This window comes from Sturnus vulgaris, chromosome 3 (assembly GCF_052056855.1).
Source record: "Sturnus vulgaris isolate bStuVul1 chromosome 3, bStuVul1.hap1, whole genome shotgun sequence".
In the NCBI taxonomy this organism is placed as follows: Eukaryota; Metazoa; Chordata; class Aves; order Passeriformes; family Sturnidae; genus Sturnus; species Sturnus vulgaris.
Window position 1 is genome coordinate 49,664,465 of NC_142245.1, and position 24,306 is coordinate 49,688,770.

Here is a 24,306-nt window from a genome sequence, read left to right on the forward strand (position 1 = left end):
GGTTGGGTGTTCTATGAAGTTAATTAGCTGTATACTGTATCTGGCCTCAGACCAGCAAATCTTGCTTACCCTTTTCAAGCAAGACCCTCCAAATAACTTGTGAAAAGTTACTAAATGGGACAGATTTTATTCCTATCTAATATATCAAGCAGTTTATGGAAAATTAAAGGTCTTTACTACAAAACATCTTCTGTATTCTCAACTGTGTTGCACTAATTATTTAGTTAAAGTTGAAATTTTGAAATATAATTCAGAATTTTATTGTTGGTTCATAAAGTCTGTTCTCTTTTCAGGTCTACCTCATTCTTCACACTTAGTAATAATCTTGAAAGAGCCACTTGAGTTGCAGCTGAAATACAATTTAATTTACATATAACTTATATTAAGTATAATAATGTTTTATAATTACCACTTGCAACTGAAAATGCCTCTTTCAGAAACTCAATAGTAATAATTTGTCAGTGATATTTTCTTTGTAATTAAGCGTGACTTGGTTAAAAAAAACATCATCCTGCTAGCTAGACATGCCTTGCAGACAGTACTTGTGTACAAAATTATATAATCTGCTGCACAGTAATTTAACTCTCACCATTTTACACTGAGCTTTCTGCTTTTGAGGTTTCTCACCATTCAATTTGCTTAATTTCTGAGATAGCTGTGTACAAAAGCAGACTAGGGACAGTGTGTCCTGGGTTTTGATGGTGTTTTTGACCTCAGTGCCAGTGCACTCAGACATTCCAGCCCTAACCCAACAATACTACTTGGAAATTATCATTTGTTCCATAGCTGGGATGATTAAAATGAAGAAGGGAAAAACAAACAAACAAGAAACCCAAAGTTGCAAGCATTTTCTGCTAATGATTCCTTTCTTCTGTTACCACATCAAGGCCAAGCTAGCAATAAACTCCAAAGCTGGCAGGTGCTGGAGAATAATTCTTTATCTTTCAGATGTTCACAGGCCTTCCTAAAGGACATATTAGTGCCAAATCAAGAGGGAAGCAGGAATCACTTTGAGCACTAAAATCCCTGCTGGGAAGAGGCTGAAAATATTTTCACATTTCTGCATAAACAGGTGTAAGTGACAAAAAATATTAGATATATTTTGTCTCCTTCCCTTTTAATCTCAAAGCTTATTTGCTGCAATTTAACTTTAACAACAGTAATAAAGCAATGATTTAACCATTAAATAACTTGAGAACTATAGAGAGAGGAGACAAAAATATAATTGCTAAAGCAAAGTGTCAAATGCTAACATTACAATGTCATTCAATACCAGAATATTTGTATGGGAAGGTTATATGGCAGACGAGGTGGGGCTGTGACTCCCTAAAGTGCCTTTAGTTTTTATCTCCAGAGTGCCTCCAAAAGGATATGAAGTGTCTTTGACCTCTTTCCCCAAGAAGCAGGCCCCACATTTTGAGATTGTTTCAGTGTATACAAGGTTTGGAGTGCCTCCCATATTTTCTATTTGTCTCTGAACACTTTCACTCCTTTGCTTTGTAAGGGAAAAAAGTTTTTCTTAGCAATCCAAGTAAATAAATACTCAAATTGTAAGTTATTGCCTCAGAAATACCATTCATTTGGAGAGAAGAACCTTCTTTCAGAATCAGTTTAACATTTTAGAAAGAGAAAAATGATACAGTCATGCATCAGACATGTTCAAATAAGCCAGGAATATTAACATGGGTAGACATCTTATATTCAGCAAATAATAACTGTTTGCCAGTTGATAAGGCTGACACAACAAGATGCAGCTTATAAAGAAGCCTATTGTGGATTACACATTTAGAGCAGTGGGCAACACTCTTTTTGCACTGGTCAAAGGTAAAAAAAGATAGTATAGCATTACCCCACACCTGAGCAAATAGTATTGCTTGGCTAGCAAAGGAATGAAGTAGAGGTCTTTTGACCTACCTGCATAGATTAATCCTATCAGAGGACTGCTGAAGTCCTAATCCTTCAACTACACTTCTGATTTTATGCACCCATCATAAAGCCATTTATGAGCTGGATGAAATGAAAAATGAAAAGCCAATGAAAAAACAAAGCCTGCTCCACAGGACAATCTGTTACATCCAAAGGAGGCAGGCTCTGTGCATGGGAGGGCTCACAAGCTGAAAGAACTTTCCTCTCTGCATCAGCTACATATGTCCAAGCCAACTCTCCTAGACTTGTTTCAGAGAACAAGGTTCAGGCAAAATAAATCCTATTTTACCATATGCAGTGTTTCTTATAAATGAGCAGGCAAATTTAACCTCACTAAAAGTCTTACTTGAGAGGCTGAAAATGCAACTGCAATTTCTCACTGGCCTATCAACAGCTGCAAGCCATTAAGGCATGCAATACAAAATGAAACAACCTCATTGAAAAATGAATTATTACTTGCAATAGCATTTGTGCTGGTATTAAAATTATAACCCAAAAGAAATGTTAAGTTTATGATTCCGCCACTACTGAAAGAGATCAGAAAGTCAATGTAAATCAAAATCTGATCAAGGAAAAGAAAATATGACAATGATTGCAAAGTTTCCTATGAATGTCTACACACTGCATTATATAATTCAGTGTATGCACATGGAAGTGCTGGTCATATTGTGTCAAGACACATTTACAGGGAACAATCATATTCCTTCTTCTCAGATGACAGCAGTAGCTGGAGGGACTCAGGCATATTTGCTTTGGTTTGGCACTGCTCTCGGAGGGGTGCCCGCAGCGGGTGTCCTCTGCATGACACCCTGCCTGCTATTCTGGTCACGGCACAACACAGCATTAAAAGCTGGATCAAACGCTAAAATAGAACTTTTAACATTGGGTGTAAGAAACGAGATTGCTAGATAAAATTGAGCTAAAATGCCTCAACCTTATCACAACCAAATTGTCTTTTGACCTTCCTCAGATTAAGCCTTCCAACAGAATCTTAATTAAAAAAAAAAAAAAAAAAGTCTGTTTTGGCAAGACAACCTTTTCCAATTTGTTTTGTGATGAATTCTGACCACTTTTAGTGCACAGACAGGGCTCAAAGCTCACTGCAGTGGGCCAGTAGGATCAAAGGACTAGATGTAAAACCTGTCATCCCTAGGAAGGTAGCAGCATGTCTTCCTTTAGCCATCTCCTTACTATGCATTTTTCTCATCTTTCCCAGGAAGACAGGATAAATGTATAATACACAAGGATGTGCCCACAAGTCAATTGGACTCATAGCATCAGGAAGGCAGACACAGTGAGAGCGTTTTAATTTCTTTTATTAATAACATTTAAAACTAATATGCCACTCTGCTAGTGTTTTAATCAGCCTTAAAAATGTAATTGCACAGAACCCTTATGGTTCAAATGATGTCAATATTTCAGGATGCCCACATGCAGAGAGCTGCTACCAGCAGATAATATTGCTTGTGTTTCTTAGTAACTGATAAAAATTGTTAATTTATAAGGAGGAAGCCTCTCTGAGTCACCTTATCTTTACAGGGATCTTAACAAAAAGATATGCTCCGAGACATTTCATATGCAACCAAAGGAAGCAAAGTGTAGGTTAGACCTCTACTCTTCCTAATTGCCTGTTTTAGAATGACAAAATCAAATCATTTCAAAGCAAATCATGCAGTTAGGGATCAATACAATTTCTTGTGTATTTTTAAATTTGCACACTTATATTTTCCCTCCTACTAAAGGCCTGCTTGGTGCTTAGCAACTATGAGCTATCTGAACTGTTCACTACAGTCACTGCAACCCGGTGAGAGAGATTTAGAGAAAAAAAATGTAAAAGGCTATGGAACAAGCACCTTGGGAACTCTACTATATGAAGTAATAAAAATGATCCAGAATTAGCCAGCTCATCCCATATGCTGCTATGGATTCAGAACACAATACAATTTCCCTTTCATTCTTGTGTATATATAGTTCATATATGCATAAAATACATGTGTATACACATAGGGGTATATACATATGTGGCTTTTGTTTGTTTGTTTGTTGTTGTAGGGGGGGTTTTTTGGTTTTTTTGTTGGTTTTTTACAATGTTTAATGAGCATATGGAGGATCTAAGTGGATGTGTAGTTGTAGCTGATATCTGGAATAAGTTTCCAGGTAAAAAAAGTAAGGAATCCCTGACCCAAACACTCACAGCTGAAAAAATGAAAAACTTTTCTTCCTCACAGCAGAAAAATTACTTGCAGAAAGCCAGAACTCTTTTTCAAATTAAAGCCAAACTTGGTAAAGACAAGGATCATCCATACTCTCAAAGGCACGTAAAGTCACAATATTGAAAGCATGGGGGCAATAAATATCATCTATTGAGAAATCCTTGAGAAAGGGAGCAAAAATAGTTCAATATTGCTAGCTGATACTTTAACAGAGACAGTCCTTAGAAAGTAGAAGATACATGTCCAAATGAACAGAATAGAAAAGATCATGAACTACTGTAGACTAAAACCTAAATACATGGTGAGGCAGACAAAGGCTTCAAAGCACAATTGATAAAAGTAATACATCCACAGACGTATAGATTGATTGCAAAGTCAATTGATAATAATGTAAGAGCAGAAACGTATGTAGAGAAAAGAGAAAATGTCATTTCTTGCACAGCTTTTCACCCTGGGAAAAGCTGGGAAGATTCACATGTTCCCAGAACAAAAAAAAATAAAAAAATAAAAAAATGGTAGGGGTCTTTTATTGGAGTTTGGTTTTTTTTAACGAGTGACTCAGAGGAGCTGTCTGAAATTGAAGTAACTGTAGAATAAGTTACGAAACAAATTCAAAAAATGAACTTAACAAATTGCCAAGTCCAGATGGTATTCACCCAGGAGCTTTAAAGGAACTCAAGGATGAAATAACTGAATTACCAAGGATAGTGTGCAGCCTCTCATTGCATCAGTATCAGAGGACCATGAAAAATGTGATGTCATTTTTTAACAAAGAGTTTCAAGGGAATTTGAGGTTCCTTAACCTGTAGTGGACAATTAAATGGAAACTTTAAATAAAAAAACCTGCAGAAATAATAAGCATCTGAATGATCAACTTCAGGAGTCAATAGGGTTTGAAGAAAAATTGTGCCTTGCAAAACCGTGTTTTGAAGGGGGCAAGAAACTCTGTAGATAAGTCTCATAAAGTTGAAAATAACTACTCAGTTTCCAAAAGGATATCTAACTGAATTGCTAAAAACAAGCAAAAAACAGCATAAAGGAGGAATGCGCTAACATAGACAGAAAATCAGTTGAAAGTACAAACTGAAGTTGGAAGTAAATGGTTATTTCTTGCTGACTAATGGTTCTACCTGAATTCACACTAATTCCCATCTTGGTGAAGTACTTGAGAGAGGGTGAGAAATGTAATGAGAAAGTTTTCTTATTTTGTTAATATTCAGTTATTAAGAATCAGGGCCGATGGAGAAACAGCAGGGCCAAAGAGTTGAGCGGACAGTAAAGGAGCAGAGGAAATTCAGTCTAGGTGATAATAAAGGATGCACAGAAGACAAAGCATAATTCCAGATTCACATATAAATTTTGCTGACCATTACCACTCACAAATGGTATCTTGAGACTATGACAGAAATAGGAACATAAGATGTATCTATATAAATGCAATAGGAAGCTCCATGAACACACCAGCACAATTCTTTGCAGGGCTCAAAAACTAAAGTTTAGGCAGTATTGGATGATAAACAGAGAAAAAAATATGACCTACATGATGCCACAGCTCATTTGGTTCATGAGTATTATGAGATCATGAGTGCAATCTCTGCATCTCTTGTGGGAGTCTGGAACAGATTCAGAGGTGGAAAACAAGGAAGATCATGAACATGAGTATTGGACAGCTCAGCCACAAAAAGAGATGACAAAAGCAGGTTATGGTAGAGGTGTACAAAATCATGCTGTTCATGAATGGGTTAAAAAGGCATCACTAGTTTGTCCTCGTTGCAAATAAAATAAATGAAGCATTAAAGAAAAAAATTTGGACTCAAGTTGCAAGCAAACAAAAGGATAAAGGTTCATTTTACAAAGTTCCTTAAGACAATAATAGGAGAACCTATTATATATAATAGGATAACCTAGGAGAATATTCAGGATTACCCATGTTCTTACTCTTCACTTTCCCACATGCCTCCATTTGTGGCCACTATAGTAGCTAGTTGGGAAAGCCAATCCTCACGTCTAACCTGTAGTATTTTTTCTATTGTCATATTAAGATGCATGGCACTACACTTGCAGATCAATTCAGATACATCTAAACTACAGATCTAGAATAGCAGTTTATCTGGATTTCAGAATAAATACTGTTTACCACAACCAACAGCTTTTCAAGGAGGAGGTATCATGAATTTGAATACCATCTCTACAAAGCCAGGCATGTAACAGATGAAGAGATTTTAAAAGAAGAGGGATCTCTGATAATTCTTTCACTGCAGTTTCCTCTTGGCAATTGACAATCAGATTTTCAACTGCTAAATATCAGTAGAACTTCTGTCATTTCACTGCACTCCCCAGGAACTGCCAGGAAGAAATCTTAGAAAGTAAATACCAGTGTTCTCAGTCCTTGTTAATTAGATAATCCTTGAGACTGTTCCTGGGAATGGGGATGTGATGGTCTATACTGTTGCACTGTCCTACCAAATAGACCATACAAAACCTCACAGAGCACAATTCTAAATCAAAGATGCTTCAGGGACCCTTGCCAGGCCAGTTTGCACACAGACACACAGTCTGAGATCGAAGGAGGATATACAGGACTTTTCCACCAAAGCAAAGAGTGAGGGGAGGGAGGAGGAGGGAAGCGGATGTGGGAAGGAGATGGTTAATATTCTTTTATGCCATGAATCTGTACTCAGATTTCATTACACTGTTGCAATTACCATCCTACAGATTTTTCTCTTAACTTCCTGCCTTAGTATCCTGGCAAGCCCTTTGGTCTTTCTCTTCAACTGGTTCAAGGGCAGAAGCCCTTCCACATGTAATGCTCCTCTTTTCCACATTACTTCATCATGTGCAGCCTCCCCAGAGGAGAAGCAGCTACGGGTATATGAGACAAGACCAATTTCTTTTCACTGGTGTTACCTGTGCAAATGCTAGAAAAGCTGGCAAATTTCAGTAATATTCCAGTCTTTATAGACATGAAGTACTAGGAAAACATGTTTCTAGGATGAATATCTATTCAATTAACTAAGTTTTCAATTTCCTACTGCCCCTTGCACTTGAAGTAGCACGTATAGAACTCAACAGTAGCTTCTATAGATGTATGCAGCCTACTCCCCTATCCAAATGAGTGTATTTCTGTCTTGCCCTTGTCTGTAACTTACAAAGGGGGAAAAAAGTTTTAACTGAGACTATGTGCTGCATAACACACGCGTTGTGTGTCCAAAGCTTGTGTGGCCAGAGAAGGGCTGGATGCACAGCTCCCACCCCCTTCAGGAGACAGCTGGGAACAGAAGTCACCGGTATGTTGTAAAAAGACAAGAGATCACCAGTCTCAGCACTCTGAAGTGCATTTCCTCTCGTTAGAGCTGAGCATTACAGGATCTAATGATTCAAAGAAGCAGTCTAGTATCCCTGCCATTCTTCACAATCCTCTAGAAATTCCATTCATGGAATGTATGACTCCTTCAAGGCCAGTGAGAAGTTGGGGGTGCACCAATGTCTGTTTCTCTGGTTTCTGGGACAGATTCGACCCAAATGAAATCCTGACTGTGATGGAGACAGAAGTCTTTATGCTATTGTGATGGGTTGACTTGGGAAGAAGAAACTCAGATTAGCTACTGATATTTCTGTTGGTTACTTTGCAATGAAACAATAACATAGGTACTTCCACAAACAGAAGAAAGGGCAGCAAGATGGGTTCAGTCTAAGTAACTTCAGGAATAACATCACACACCACCAGCTCAACACTAAACAGCTGAAGGAATGATGCACACATAATGTCTCCAGATACAAACTGAGACAAAAACCATCCCAGTAAGACTTTATTTTTCCTTAAAAAAAACAGCTTAGATTCTGTGCAAAGATGCTACAATTTTTTCTTATCTCATTAGCAGATGCCAGAAATCTTTCCCTTGTTTCCAACACCATTTTCTCAGTACTCCATCCAATTAACATAACTCAGTTTACAAGTATATGAGGCCATTATGAGTGTTGAACTTCCTGTAATTCTTACATGATTTAGCCTGGCATTTACTTGTTCATGATGAAAGGCCCTTTACACAGCACTTGAATACAAATATTCTAGCTAAGTCACAGAAAATCCACGCTTTTTGAGGTAGCTCAGAAATAGTATGAATTACTGGCTTGCTCCTAAATGGTAGCACTATAGGCACTTGTACAAGTGACAGTAGCCCAAGTAAAAGTGGTTTATCTTCTTCCAATAAATGTCAATATATACAAATAACATAATCCCACCTGTAGGCAAGACCTCACTCCAGCTGCTTGTTCCAATACCACAAGTAATCTACTCTTAGCAAATCCATTCCCTCCCTCTTCCCTGCAGCACCAAGAGCTGTCAAATGGGGGGTCCATATCTAAAACAGAGTCCAGGGACTCACATCAAGATAGTAAGATAGCCCCATAAAACCTCTTCCTAACTTAGTGAGCAGGGAGTCCAAGCGAATTCTTTTTCTGCCAGAAGTACTGCTTTGCACATATATGAGTATGTAAACCTTGGATTATGTTGTTTGTTTTCTCTCCCCCGCTTCAGATCTGAAGAATCCACTTCAGTCAATGTCTTCCCACACCAGAGAGAGCCTAAGCAATCTCAGGGCAGTCTCCACACCCTATTCTGCATGTCCTATTCTCAAACAGAAAGGAGACCTTTTTGTAGATGCAGTTTTTCATTGGGGGGAAAAAATAAAAGATTCTGTCATCTCAAGTGTCAAATAAATAATTTTTCTGACAGTTTGGTTATATTAAATAGAAATGCTGAAATGGAATTGATTCGAATAGAATTGATCACATTTCATCAGATTTCAAAATCGGTTAGCTCTGCTGAAAGAATAAAAACCTTTTTATGTACCTTTAGTGGTTTTACTTCTTTTGCAAATTAAACAACAGTTGGGAAATAAAATTTCAAAGGAACTGACATTTGTTGTTAAGGGGATTTTTAAAGTGCATTCCTGCAACAAACGGAAATTTAAAGTCAACATTTTCTTCCTGGCAAAACAGCCCTAGATAAAGATGAATGAAACCTGAGATAAAAATAAAATTGAGATATAAATGGAAAAAATAATAACATTTCCTCTCAAAGAGCCTAAAGACTCCCAAATCAGAAGTAGTCAGTATGTAAATAAAGATTTAGATATGAGGGCCAAATATCTACTCTGTTCTGGGAAAGAACTGTAAATCTCTCTTAGCCAAAGACGATGCCAGGAAAAAGCATTGTCAGTGGTAAAACTGAGGACTGAGAAAGGATATAAAAAATTGCTTTAAGTGGGGACTCAGTCTTTTCAAAATATTTTCCTAAAGCAAAACAACTCACCTCCATATCAGTTGAATGAGTCTTGAAATGATTGAACATCCCCTTTCTTTTGAGAGCAATATGGCTTGTTTTGTGGTTTTGAATATACTTTGTAAATAAAAAAAAAAAAGTATTGAGAGATTCTGGCACAATGTCATTCTATCATATTAACTTTACTGTAAAGTTAATGTGAAGAGACTCTAAAACCACAGAACTATGTTGAACATTAAGACGGGCCAGAGAAACAATAATTTTGGAAAAAGCAGCCCCTTCAGTAAACAAAACAATTTAAACATAAACAGGAAAAAAACCCCACTAACTTGGAGTCCTCTGTGATAAACAACATTCAGTAGATCCAAACCTTTATTTTCACCTGTGGAGGAAGTGTCTTAGGGTAGCATGACTTGGACCTCTGATCAATATTATCAATATAAAGAGCTTCCTCATTGCAGCACAATTTTTGCAGCAGTGCACCACTTTTCTTCTTGTACATGTCAAGATTTTTGTCTTTCTTACCTCTTCCCAGCACTTCCCAAGTATTTAAGAACCAGAAACCTACTGGTGGCTGGTCCACCCCTCACAGCTGGCAGCATCTGTGGGGCAATTACTGACTACCCACCTGAATCACAAAGGCTTTCACAAGGCAGTCTGAGGGTTTCCAGATGATAATTATGGGCACAGAAAAAAGCTTGAGAAACACTTAGGAGGAAGTTTGAGAATTAATCTCCATTGCAATGCCGTCTTAGCAAGGTGAAAAAATAGGGAGTGATAGTCAGCAATTCAAACAAAATTACTCCCATCCCCAGTCCCATATCTGCAATCATATTCAAGTTGCTGATCTGCTTTAGAGAGCCTGGGCTTTATTTTCCAAAAGCTTTCTGGTCACAGCAGCAGACATTTAAGTGTCTTCTCATTAAAGCAGCAAAGGTCTGTTAGCAAATCTGTCCTACTGAGATATCTTTTTTGCCAGAGAACAATTACGTCCCATATCTCTGAACTGTCATCCAGCCTTACAAAAACTGCCTCCTGCATGTGTCCCACAGTGTTTTCTATGGGAACAAGTCAGAGTAGGGAGGTCAAGCCATCTCTTCAGCAGAAGATCAATTCAGTAGCATAATTATTTCTAGACAAAGCATACAGTTCATATTCATGTCGGGTGAAATCATTGTCAGTATTACAAAGCTCCTCCTAAGATTAGCAGTCTCATTGTATGGGATGAGGTATAGAACAAGCAACTCAGGGAGAACATGGCAAAAATGGGGTACCTGTAAGGTGCAAGAAGCACAGAACTGAAAATAAAGAGGGCATTTTTATTTCTGCCATCTAGGAACTAACTCTAAGTTACATCTATTAATGAAGTATGTGATTTCAAAATGTCATATTATTGGGGCTATACTCACTAAAACAGAAAGCAAGAAGATACTAATGAGAGAGGTCACCTGCCTACACAAACAGGAATTCTGCCTGGTTTGGCCCAGTGCTATTAATGAAATCAAGACAGGAAAGACTGGAATGGCATATGGCTGACAGATGCAAGCATGTAATTTGATGGTGCAGTGGAAAGAATGACTCAGTACATCATTATCAATTTAGTATTTTTCAACTTCTTAGGAGAAAAAGACCTCGCTTCTGGTTCAGCCAGAAGTTAACCTTTCCATGAAGGCAATATGTGTGGGGCACTTTTCAAATGTAAGCTTTATCATAAGTTATAACACAATACAAGAGATGGTTAGAAAGGACTCTATGTAAAGGACTCCAGCCTTGTAATTTCTGATTAATCTTTGTCCAATTTGTTCTTACAGACCTTCTCAGCTTCTGAGGTCTAAGAATATATCTCATTACCTTTACTTTTAGGTTGTTGCTTTGTTTGAGTTATGGACTTTTTTCCTAGCACCCAATCTCTACCTCTGTTGCTGCAATTAAAGCTCACTGAGCAAAATGCTCCATTAACTCAGAAATTTTTGCTCTATTTTTGAAGTGTTGAGAGCATATTATCCCTTTGTGCTATGTAAAAACCAAACCAACAAAACAAGAAAACATCCTTTCATAAAAAGAATCCAACTTGTACCTCCTTCAATTTTAAAGCTGTAACATTGATAACAGCATCCAGAGAGAAGCTTATCTAGAGATAATAAATTTTTCATCCAGCCCAGTTTCTTAAAGACCACATTTCCCTAGATGATTCACAAGAATTTCATGTGAAGTAATGTCAAAAGAACTGGTTTTTTTCCGGGCATCATCATGCTGTCCAGGCAGAACACTTAAGTTCACAGATAAATGCTTAATGCTCCATCTTAGTTTACTGCAGGCTATGGAAGATGGACAGTAGACCATTCAAACTATTTTTCATTATTAAAAGTTGTAAGCAGTGACCCTTTATGCCTTTTTTCCTGCTCCATATTTGTTTTACAGTATGCATCTCTTGGATGAAAGCCCAGAAAGATTATGGGATGGTGTACAACTAAACAAGTCCACCTCAGTTTTTTGCCAATATATTTCAGTCCAGTCCAGTCTACTCTTTCACATCAGTGAGGCTGGTACTTGACTTTCACTTGGCATTGCAAAGTGAGCAGCAGCTTGAATTCTGAGTCATTTGGCAGGAATACTCACTCCAAAACAGTAACCTCAAAGTTTTATCCTCTCTACTTTTCCTGTCTATTTTTCCATCCTTTTAAACATGGGTGGTTGTGGAAGAGTGAATAAAATATTTCTGTTCAGAGGTGAATATACTGCATATATTTTGTTTTCAGAAGAGTATGAACCGTACTCTACACTAACAGTTTAGATATCAATAAAAAGTATACGTGTTCTTGCCTGGTAAATCACATACACCCTGGAGGATTAAATTACAACAATCTAAAAGCCTAGGGAAAAGGGATTTGATACCTGAAGCCAAGGTCCAGTCTTAGTTTGCCTAAATTTAAATTACTTTAATCGATTATTTTCCAAAGACAGATTTATCACAATTAGCTGCAAGTGCTTGCTTCACTGGTAGCTAATATATACACCTAGCAATTAGAAGAAGAGCACTCTACTAGACGTTAATTACTTGGGAGTTTTTCTCTTCTCCAAAATGTAGTTTTTAATCAAATACTTAGCTGTGTTTAGACCCAGTATTTGATGCATCCATCCAGAAGCTCACCTGTAGGAAGCCAAGAGGTGACTCTGCAAGATCTCTCTGTATTTGAAAATATCTGAAGGCAGAGTTGTAAACTCTGTACCCTTCAGATTCCTGAGGGAAGCAGCTGAATCTCTACACATTGTTCTAGAGTGCACTGAAATTCAAACAAAACCAAAGGGACACATCTAAGGATTTTCTTTACTCTTAGCTGAACCTTTCCTAATGCAAGCATCCCACATGCATGTGCCATGCACTAGCTCAGATATCCATGCCCCTAAGGCAATTTACCAATCCCATGCTTTTACTGCACCCCACACCTGCTTTTAATCTGATTTTGGAAACACACCTTCTGTACCATAATCTCCTGTGCAACTACAGAATCCCATATTACTGTGTGCATTAGCCCCAGCGAGGAGAGACTCTTTCATCAGCAAGCAACCAGACTTTTTCAGCCCGGGTATACAGCTGTTGACCTGTAATGAACTTCCCCTGTATGACTCACAAGCTTGATTTCCAGCCCCCCACATCAACAAGCTGTCCCAGAGGGAAAAATTATTGAGAGGAAGAAGTGGCAATATTTCTGCCTCACTGAATTCTGCACATGCCCCAACTCAAAAGCATTAATGGAGAAGGAGAGAGGTCTGGCAAGCACTCTGGCATTGGTTTAGACTGTGGAGGGATGGGCCAGGCTTGTAAGCTCTTGTAAGCTGTTACACTCCCCATGCTGAGCACAATTATTTTTTGACCACTGCTCACATTTTGGCAGCTCCAGAAAGAGGCTCTGACTGGAGTCTGAATTGGAGGAACAGCCTTGAAGGAATTTGCTTGTTTTGCCTTCCATGAAGCAAATCAGATTAGCTCTAGCTTAAAGTATGTTGATTTACATTAACATGTCATTTGTCTACATACCATTAAAAAAATGTTCCTCCAGTTATAAAAGGGTTTGGGGTGACTAGTTTCAAAGCCTGGAAATGAATCAGCAATTCTGAAATTATACAGGCAGACTAATCAAGCAAGCACTGCAGAAAAATATGGCCTGGGACAGCTCTCCTGTTTGCCTCTCCTATAAAACACACTATAAGCTAAGGCTCTTGTTTAAAATAATCGTTAAATATTTCAGCAGAAAATAAGTGATTTAGGACCACCTGCCTTTAGGCTGGGGTATTCAAGAATCTGATAATACGAGGCTGTGCCAAATAGAATGGCTCAGAACAAATCTTCCCCGATAACGGGCTGTATCACAAAACAACAGAAATGGGAGTGAAGCCCCATGCTTTTATCCTAAATTTACAGAATACCTCTGTGAGAGATCTGGATGATTTAGTCAGAATGGCTGTTCCTGAGCCATCTCCTTAGATGAGCTAGCCCTCTACTTTGCTTGGTTCCAAATAATGACATCTTTGAAATCCCAATCAGAGGTGTTGACAGGAGACAAATCCCATGCCAGACCTGTAAAAAGGGCTACCAGTATTTAAACAGATGTCTCTGTCAGCACATCTTTGATGAAGACAGTCTCTCTGGAGAACCATAAAGGGCTCGCTTTGCCCCAGCTTTTACATACCCTAGACCTAGGTCCCCACAATTCACATTGGGAGCTGCATCCTTCATTTCTGTGTTGTTCCAGAGCTTTGCCAGAAACTACTCCCCGGTTAGGAGACAACAGTCATCCTGGCAATATGTGACACTTCCACTCCTGCCAGCAGTGTGCTATCCAGGGACATTGGTGGAGAACAGTAAAACCAAGTTCCAAATCACCAGCCCTGTTCAACCTCCTAACTGAAACTGCTCAGACAAGCAGGAATTGCTTAGTGCAGAGGCAACCCTTGTAGCTGAAGGACTAGATTCACATCGGTATCTTCTTGCATCACAAAGCTTTTTCCTGAAGTCTTAAATAATAATTTTTGTATATATTATGTCTCTTCTCCCAACTAACAAGCAAAAGGACAAGAGTAAATTGCCTTGAATTGTACCGGGGGAGTTCAGATTGGATATTAGGAAAAATTTCTTCACCAAAAGGGCTGTCAAGCACTGGAACAGGCTGCCCAGGGTAGTGGTTGAGTCACCATCTCTGGAGATGTTTAAAGGTTGTGGTGCTTAGGAATATGGCTTAGTGGTAGACTTGGCAGTGATGAGTTAATGGTTGGGCTTAATAGTCTTGGAGGTTTTTCCAATCCAAACAATTCTGTAATTCCCTCTTTAAATGTGGTGAAAGAGGAGAAGGCAAGATGGTTTAAGAACTCCCCTTTAAATTGCAAGTTGGCTTTGGCCATGAACAATTCATATTAACCCAGAAATCATTTGGTACACACCCAGACAGAGCCTTGCTGATAACTTGTCCCAACTCTTTATTGCCCAGCAAATAATCCAGAAATGGACACTTCTTCATTGAAGTAATGCAGCCATTCCTCTCGTTCTGAAAGCAGATATTCCCTGAAACTGATATACTGCTCTGTAAACAGGCAGCTATAATAATAAAAGGCCAAGTAACTAGCTAGTCCTATCAATGAAACCCTTATAAAGCCTAAACAATAAAGCCCAAGAAACAAATATAACAAGAAAAATGGTCTCTAAATTCATAATACTCCACATGGCATCAAATGGCTGCTAGATACTAAGGTGTTGCCTTTTTTCTTTTAACTGGTTCCAAAACATAAACTGAAAGGTCTAAGCATTATTACCTTGCAATTCTCATCCAAATGATTACACAAGAATCATTATCTATAATAATACTTCACTATAAAAATATCTTTTTCCCCCCTACCCCTCCAGCCTCCTCTTTTATGCACCAGAGGACTGCATTTCTTTCAACCAAAATTACTGAACCTACCAAAATTGGATAGGAATAGAAACCCAGAACTGGACATTGACTGAATAAGATTTTTAAAGGATTTTTTGTGGCCCTTTGTTCATTGAAATAGAAGATAGAGATGCTGAGAGTTTAAATACGCAATTGCCTAAAGGCCTATGAAGGAAGCCATGCAAGTGACTTGTTTCCAAATGATTTTTAGCAGGTCTTCAGTCTTGCAGCTCTTATGGAACACATGCTCAGCATGTTGTTCAGCAGTGCTCCACATATAATTTAGTAATCTGTAAATAGGGAGATCTCTAGAATCCAGTTCCTACTCCATCGCCCGGATGGAGTTCTCACATATTAATTCAGACAGAAGTTAAAGGAAACTTTACAGAGAAGCTAATGTAAGAAAATATTAGTTTGGGTGCAAAACCCCCATGAATAGAAATAGAAATCTGTTGCACACTAGTGTTTTTATTTCCTTTTGTGTATTGCAACTCAACCCACATTACCAGTTTTTCCTATAGTCCACTGTTGCCCTAATCAATGATGGTGCAAATATTGATTAGAGCAGGCAAACCTAGGACAGATGACGCAAGAAACAGATTTTTGCAAGCTGCTCCTCCTGCAGTTTTAAAAATAATTTTTAAAGTCCTTTTGATTTAGTAAAATTTATAACTGACAAACAATACGGCTGCAGAATCTAAGAAAACCAAGAGCCTAAAGCATAACATTAATCCAGTCAAGCATTATAGAAGTCTCATTAACTCTTTTCTTTTTTAGACAAAAAACCCCATATAATATGTCTTGAAAACTAGAGAAAACTATGACCACTGTGGTACCAACACAACAGCTTATAAACAGACTATAAATAGCTTGTTATTTTTAGAACAGTGTGTCTCTTAATTGCCTATAAACTTACCCAGTTGTGAGCACTTTGTGAAGACTGATGAAAGAATGCATTCTCCAAATTTCCACAGGGCATAGAGACTCTGCATTGTATCATGTGGATGGGATGTTGACATTAACTGACAGAAGCAGGAACACAGCAAGACACATATTTTTAAATGAGAAAGGAGAGGAAGAAGGAGCCCTATTAACTCTCCTTCTGCCCCCACCTGGAGTTCCCCCCCAACCTGGCTCAGCTGTGGCTGAATTTCAAATGGTCTCTAGTGGGACCTGGATCATTATGGATTTGCATGTAAAAAGATTTGAAGCCAGATGGGAACATCCCAGTGAGATTCCTATAATCCAGCTTTTGTCCTCACCAGGTACAGACCCTGCTGGATCATTATGGATCATACTGTCTTGGTCAAATAGTAAAATCCTTTTTACCTTAGGAACAGTCATTCTGAGATGAAAAGTATCTGTGTGTCTGCTCATCCTTAACAGACAGATTGAAGTGACTGATGTCACAATTTTAATAACAGAAGCCAGAAACACCACTGAAATATTGACAAGTGGAATTTGTTCACAGAGGTTTTAAAAGACTCATAGGAGAAAAAAACAATCTTAATGAAGACAGATGCAATTATTGAGAAAATTACTGGGTGTTATGCACTGTTTCTTTCCATCCATAGGATCAGTGTGGTAAATAGTTCAGCCATTTCCTGAGAGGTGCTGAGTCTTCCCAGGGAATGAATAATCATCACTGAGTGCTCCATGGCCTTGCCTTTGGGCACACTGCCAGTCTTGTTGCCCCTGGGATGCTCTCTACCTGTGTTTCTACCTCAGGTTTTCAAGTTCTTTCACAGTTTTCTTGCTGGTGAGTCTCGTTTCCAAGGCCTTATTGCTGTCCTCTAAAGAGCCTCAGCTCTACCACAATTATGACCTTGACCCTCTCCATTAGTGCTCATGGGCTCCAAGAAGGATTCCATATGGCTCATGCCCCAGCATCCTTGAAAGCATCAACTTCCCAGCAGAGAAGTCCTGACAAGGATCGCTATTCCTTTTACTTAATCCTTATTTTTCAGCAGAGGTACTCAGAGAACATGCAAACAACCCCCTTTCTTGGGAATCTGAACACTTCTCTGGGGCCAGATCCATCTCAAGTATTTTCTTTTGTTTGATAAGGTGAGGAGCCAGTGCCAAGTTTTTGGCCAAGGACATTTCACTAGAAAATGAGCAGCAATGCAGAACTTATCAGTAGTGTAGCAAGTTTTGCACAGCTGTAAAAAGAAGTTTTATCACTATGAGTAACAGTGCCATCTGCTGACTCCCACCATAACCATATTGGGAAGATCCCATATTAGATAATTAAGCAATAAATTTTTCCAAAATCCAATATCTTTTCATAGAAAACAGCTGTTGTTAGGGTTTTCTTAAAGTCATCTTATAGGGTTCTGGGGAAAAAATAATTTTTGGTATGACTTCTGAAGTCAGGGAATCTCAGCTGTTTTCCTATGGACCTGAGAGAGAGCAGTGTTTTATTAAATATTGCTCTGACGTCTTTGGGATATTTGGATTACTTTACAATATTACACAAAGCATCAGAAAGCTTTGCATAGCTCTCCCTGATTTGCCCCCTCTCTAAGTTATTTTCTGGGCCTGGTGAACTGAGAGCCTAACTTTCCAGACAGAAGCAGTACCCTTGAGGGTTACAAAAAAACTCAAAGCCACAGTGTCTGAGCTCCAGCTGTTTGGAAAAAAAGTTGTTGATTTTTAGAAAATTTTTAAAAAAATCCTGGTTGTTACGTCCACTGAGTCTGATAGTCTCAGGAGCTTAAATCCCAAACACTGGCCCAAGGGATCCAACATAACAGTGACTAATACCAGTGGATCCATTTTAGGTACCAGTCTCCAAAATCCTGGTCATAGTCTTCTTCACATTCAGACATATAAGCTGCTTTTATTATGATTTTTAAGATAGTCAATTTTTTTTCAATCAAAATGCACTTGCTGGAACATTCCTTTCTAAATAAGGAAAATTATTTCCGTACCTGTATCATCCTTGATCTTGTCAAGGAAAAGCTTTTTGTCTACCACTCTCTTCACTACAGTGTTTTTCATACAAAAGATGTTAAAAATGAATACCTAAGTAAAACATGAGGTAAGGGGGGGAAAAAAGATCCTAGTGTAAACAGTAAACAGTATAACAGTAAACAAGTAAAGATGTAAACAGTATAGATGCAAGACTTGGTGAGTCAACCTAAAACCTCCTGCAAATGATGTTTTATCACATAATTCTTAGCAGTCCAGAACTTGCTTTTCAGCTGGCTATTGCTAGGCTGAAGTGGGCTGGTTGAAATAGCAGATGTGATTTGCTACTTCCCAGATGTTCCTTTCCTGCCATCCCAGATGAGTGAATAAAGTCTACAGCTTACACATTACAAAGACCTTTGCTGAGAGGGTGACATCACTATATAATGCCATAACCAATTCTAAAATATTATTATAACATCATGTTATTTACTAGACCCAAACTGGCAGAAAATGCAAGAAAGGAAGATTTACTTATGTAATTTTTCTTATATGTTAATATGACAAAGCTTGGATGGGCTAAGCATATGTAAATAAAAATGCTGAGAAAAAAATGCAGAAAATAAGAAGCGAAAACTGCTTACAAAGTCTACCACCAAGATTAAGAAGTTTTGGGCTTGTAAAGTGTTGGTTTTGTGTGATAAGCCAAATTCTGAGATTATAAGAACCAGAGAAATCCTAGAGGTGGGAAGGTAAATGAAAGCAAATTTCTGAGATCTATGTCTGCCAAGGAGGGATTTCACTGAAGATTTTGGCAGAGGTTTTTGGAGCCCTGACTGAGATGCTGTTGGAGAGTTTACATAACTAATTAAATAAGAGAAGACTGAAATTAATAATCCCATTGAAGAGAGGTCTTTGTAGCTGTGCACAATATCTTGCAAATATGCTGGAGAGGGCTTATGCCTAATGCCCTCTTCTTGGTCTGCTCCACTCAAGTCAATGAGAGGTCCTGAATTTCTTCAAGCAGGCATAGGGCAAAACTGACATCAGGCCAACATTCATATGTGTATATTATTGCTTCCATCTGATAACAGGAAAGGAGAATGTCTGCTTTTCCTTTCAGACTGGAAAAGTGAACTTGGGAGGTAAATTGAACTGTCATAATAGTTTTCCTGGTGAATGTGTCCATAGCATGATCTTTGGCTTCACTTTTCCCTTTTTGGTAGCTTGCTGTTCATAGAATTCATCCCAATATATCAGCTTTACTCCACATCTGTCTTGCTCTTTCAAATAGGAGAGGAAGGAGGTTTTTGATGCTTGAAGAGGCCTAGTTGGGTAAATCTTACTTGAATGTCCACTTCCAGTCCAGCCAAGACTTACTTCATGTGCCTTTCAGGCTGTGCTCCAGTGTACACCCCACCCTGCAATGTGCTACTTTCTTTTCACTGTGATCTTTCTGACTCCTGGTCAACTTGTTACCTTCTGAAATTGCTAGCAGAATTCATCCCTGGAAAGCTGATATTCATGCAATTCATATACATTCCCGTGTTTCAGCATTTGTCCACCTTACTCTTCCATATTCTATGTCATTTTGAAGGGGGTCTTCAATTCACCACATTTTTCAAATTAATTTTGATTTATAATCCTGTTCTCCAGCATATCCACAGTTCTTCCCAGTCTGGTGCAACCTGTGAATTTAATATAGTTACAATTATGTCGCCTGTGACAAGATGCTGCTCAAGATGTCTTTTGTGCTGGCACTTCAAAGATCCAGGCTGGACTGCCAGGCCGGGAAATGAGTTCTGTTCAGCAGGAAATAGTGGGTAGGATCCAGTTCTGCCCACACGACCATATGATAGATACTGGTCATGCTGGGAACTGTGGCAGGGCATCTCAGCTGATCTGTGATACATCTAGGAGAACGGTCCTGGACTTTTGCTAAAATTCGGTCCAGACTTATTCATAAGACTTATTCATGAGGAGTGTGTGGGCCAGGTGTGGGGTGGCTCTTACAGCCATATTTGTACATGTAAGGTTCAGGGTGTGCCCCAGAAGCTGGCCATGTATTCACAGACGCTTCCAAGGACTTTGTCAGTGCACAAAGTCTATCTCAATATCTTTATTTTTGTAATGAGCATATGATGCCTCTCATTCCTTATTGTATTTTCTACATATTTTGAGAGGATGACAGAGTTAAACACGTGTTAAGCTACCCTCTTTTAATTCCTGACAGAAGACTCTCTCCTGCTAGAGGTACTTTTATGTCAAGGAGCTTCAATGATCCCTTAAGCAGGACATTTGAATCCTTGCAAAGTCTCCTTTCTATGGTAATTTTTATAGTGGTCCATTTACTTGCTCATAGTGGTAAGATATTCATGTCTCCTTCTGTTTATTCACCTGGTTCAAATTTGGCTTGCAGGACATCATTGTATACTATTTATGTGAACAAGAAACTGGTGAGCAGTCACAATAATTTTAGGTAAAGGTAATAATTTTTACTTGTTGAAATTTTTTTTTTTTTCTTGAATGAATTATAGATGGGATTTTACCATGATGAAAACTAATAATCACCTGAAAACCAATAATCTTTTTTTAACCAGAAGTAGAACCCTGTGGATCTCCTGTTAACCTAATGACAGTACTGCTACTGGCTGCTTTGCATGAGGAGTGAAATCAATGTATTTGTGGTACACTGCCATATGAAACAGGTTCTTATGCAGATACTTATCTGCAATAAAAGTGGCAGTACTCAGTACTGTCTCTGCACAATGAGAATTTTTCTGTGGAACCTGTATAGCAGAATAACATCTATGCCAATCAATTTCTCTGTGTGGAGGCAAAAAATTTCTTAGTGAACAGTCAGCCCTAATATCTATATGATGGATTTGGATCTTCAAAGCAGACAAATAGTATTAAGCATACAATCCTCACCTGGAAAGCCACATCTGTACCCAGGAGTGCATCTTGGAATTTCCTTCCAAAGCTGTAGTCACTTCACACACTACATAAGAACACTAATGTCTGGAGGTCTGGAGAAGCTTAGATGTGGGGTTCCAGTTCCATCACACATTAGTACTTTGATGCTGGATCATAGTTTTGCCCATGTAGAGATAAAGAAATTTAGGACTAGATCTACAGTCCTTGTTCATTATTTTTATTTTGATGGCTGACTGAAATTTAGATTTATCAGCCTGAGAGGGCCACAGATTCCCAAACTAGTGACTGGAATTACTATAGAACCATAGAATTTCCTGAGTTGGAAGGGACCCACAAGGGTCCTTCAGTCCAGCTCCTGGCCTTGTACAGGACAGCACAAAAAGTCACATCATGTGCCCAAGAGTACTGTCCAAATGCTTCTTGAGCTCTGTCAGGCTGGTGCTGTGACTGCCTCCCTGAGGAGCCTGTTCCAGTGACCAACCACCCTCTGGGTGAAGAACTTTTGCCTAACATCCAGTCTAAAACTCCCCTGGCCCAGTTTCAGTCCATTTCTTCTGGCCCTGTCATTGGTCAGCACAAAGAAGAGATCAGTGCCCGCCCTTCTGCTTCTCCTCGGGAGGAAACTGCAATGAGGTCACCCCTCAGCCTTGTCTTGCCCAGGCTGAACAGACCTCAGTTGTTCCTCATACAGTTTCCCCTACGGACCCTTCACCATTTTTCTTGCCTTCTTCTCGTTGATCTCTAATAGCTTTATTTCTTTCTTATATTGTGGCACCTAAAAATTGTATCTTTTTTAACAGAATATTACAGTGGAGAGATTACAAAAGACATGTCTGCAGTAAATATGCTGCAGAGGTGCTATTGCTCTGGCACAAGTTTTTTGCTTTATTTTCGGCTGTTTGCTGAATTCATCCTTTTGCACTTCAGATTACACAATATAAAAAATTGCCAAATTGGCATTCTTTGCTAATACCTCTGTGTAAGTTTAATCTCTAAATTTCTATTTGTGAAGCTGAACACAATTTAATCAAAAAGGAAAAATATGCATCTCCAATGATTAATAAATTGTGAAAAGCTGTTTTAACTACTTTGACTAAAAAACTACTCCATATTCAAGATGAATCCCATGTATTGACTTCATGCAAAAAAACCCCTGCTCAAGACTATAAAAAACAAACTGCTTATTGTGGAGATTTAAAAAAAAAAAAAAGAAAGTGAGTCAGAAACATTTGCAACCCTCTCTGTGTTCATTGCAACCCACGAGTTTGGGGTTTTTTGTTTGTTCTTGATTCTTCATGGCATCTTCTGTAGCAAAGCTTGGCTGCCTTGAAGGCAGCACGTGGTGCTTTGCAGCACCTCCCCCCGGTACAGGGGAGGTCCCCATGTCCCCATATCCCTTGTGGCTCCATCTATTTGCTCTTAGAGTGACCATCCATGGAGCAAGCAATACTCCTTTAGAAGTCAAACTTCCCAGCAGAGAACTGTAGGCAAGATAGATGACAATGATGAGAAGGCATGAAGGCAACTTCCATAGCTACCAAAGCAATCGTGTTCTTTCAGTGCTCTTCCTGCTCTGAAAGTCAGAATTGTCCATGTGGGGCTGTTGTCCAGCTGTTCAGGTCCAGTGCAGCATGCAAAGGGGCTCGTCCTTTGAGCACAGCTGCACATGAAGTCGTCTGTAGCAAGGAACTGGCAAGAACAGCTCCTTGCTACAGGTGACTTCAGAGAGAAGCATGTTCCAAGGCATCTTGGGTCTCTATTTTTGTACATTTTAATTTGCTAGCAAAGTCATGAACACAAGATTATTTTTTCAGATGTCAGCAATACCCAGTGATTATTCCCCTGCTCACTTACAACTGTTTAGCAGCTGAATCACTTCTCAGCCAGCAATTGTGAGCTCAGAGATGGAGGCATCTGTTCACACAAACTGAGGTATGGGAACAAATTAACTCTAGGTTTCGAAAGGGGCGAGGGGGAAGGGAGAGACTCATTTTAAATACAAGCCTCTCAGGCCCTAAGGCAGGCAAGAAAGACCAGGAAAATGCCCCCCACAACCCTGCAATGCTGTTTGAAATGGACCTTTCCAGATCACACAGGAGAGGTTCTGAACTCACTAATAAAAAAATAATGAACAGCAGTAAAGCTCCAGGGTTACACCTTATTATTGCCTGTTGCCAGTCTGTTTCAGATTAATTTTGTAGCTAGGCTGAAATAGTTTACCAGATTCTGTTGCTGTGCATGGCAATAGGGTTTGATATTTGTTCTAGTGCAGAAAAGCTTTCATCTGTGTGCGATGATTAAGGAATCATCAGGCTGGAATTGCTTGGTATTGCTGGGTGAGATGCCCCTAAGCTTTTGAGCCATTAAACAGAGAGCCCTGTTGGGTTTTTTCCATTTCTTTTGCTATCCTATAAGGCTGTTTGCTGTATTTCCTAAATGCAACAGACTGCCTCTCAGCACCCGAGCCGACTTCCCACCCCTCCTTTTCTGATAGAAGCCTATTCAAGAACAGTCTTCACAAGCTTTCCCCAAACCTGTTATGTGGTCTGATAACAGCTTCATGGACAAACACAAAATCAGCCACTTAAAAGCAACTTTTCCAGGGGAATACTCTGAATTTCTAATGGCAATATCCCCGAGGTTAATTAGAATATACCCAATTTTCGTTGTACTTCCATCATCACCACTTCCCTGCAAGCTGCTCTAAAGTAGCACACACCTTTAGAGCTCTTACCGCATGCAATGACAGCTTCAGTCTTGGCAAGGAGTGAGCAGAAGAGAAGGGAGGAGGGAAAGGGAGAAAGGAGAATGGTCACTCCTGGCAGAAACAACAGCAAGAGTTTGTAACTTTGCAGAATTGACCCTGGAATCTTACCCCTGCAACCTTTGACACAAAACCACCTAGCCACTCTCCAGACTGCATCCAGAATTAGATAACAAAAAAGGCCAAACCTCTAAAAATCCCAAATCCCTGAGGTTCAGAATAACTTCAGAATAAAAGAATGGTGCCTCAAAAACAGATTTGCAACCTATTTCTTGCAACATGGCTGATCTGGACAGCTTCAATCTCTTTAGGAAGGAACTACCACATACACATCTTCAGTGT

The 24,306-nt window shown here is 39.0% G+C and overlaps 1 protein-coding gene across 4 annotated transcripts in view; it reads right to left on the reverse strand.

Moving 5' to 3' along the window:
- The window catches only part of ADGB (androglobin), a 235,673-nt gene that overhangs the window by 90,386 nt on the left and 120,981 nt on the right, over window positions 1-24,306 (reverse strand). The window contains exon 36 of one of the 4 annotated variants that reach the window (XM_088161593.1): window positions 19,235-19,951. The exons of the other annotated variants lie outside the window; for them this stretch is intronic. Within the exon in view, the coding sequence (XP_088017719.1) occupies window positions 19,901-19,951 (51 nt within the window). The 3' untranslated portion in view covers window positions 19,235-19,900. Of the gene's footprint in view, window positions 1-19,234; window positions 19,952-24,306 lie in introns of those variants that run through there. 4 annotated transcript variants of the gene reach the window in all.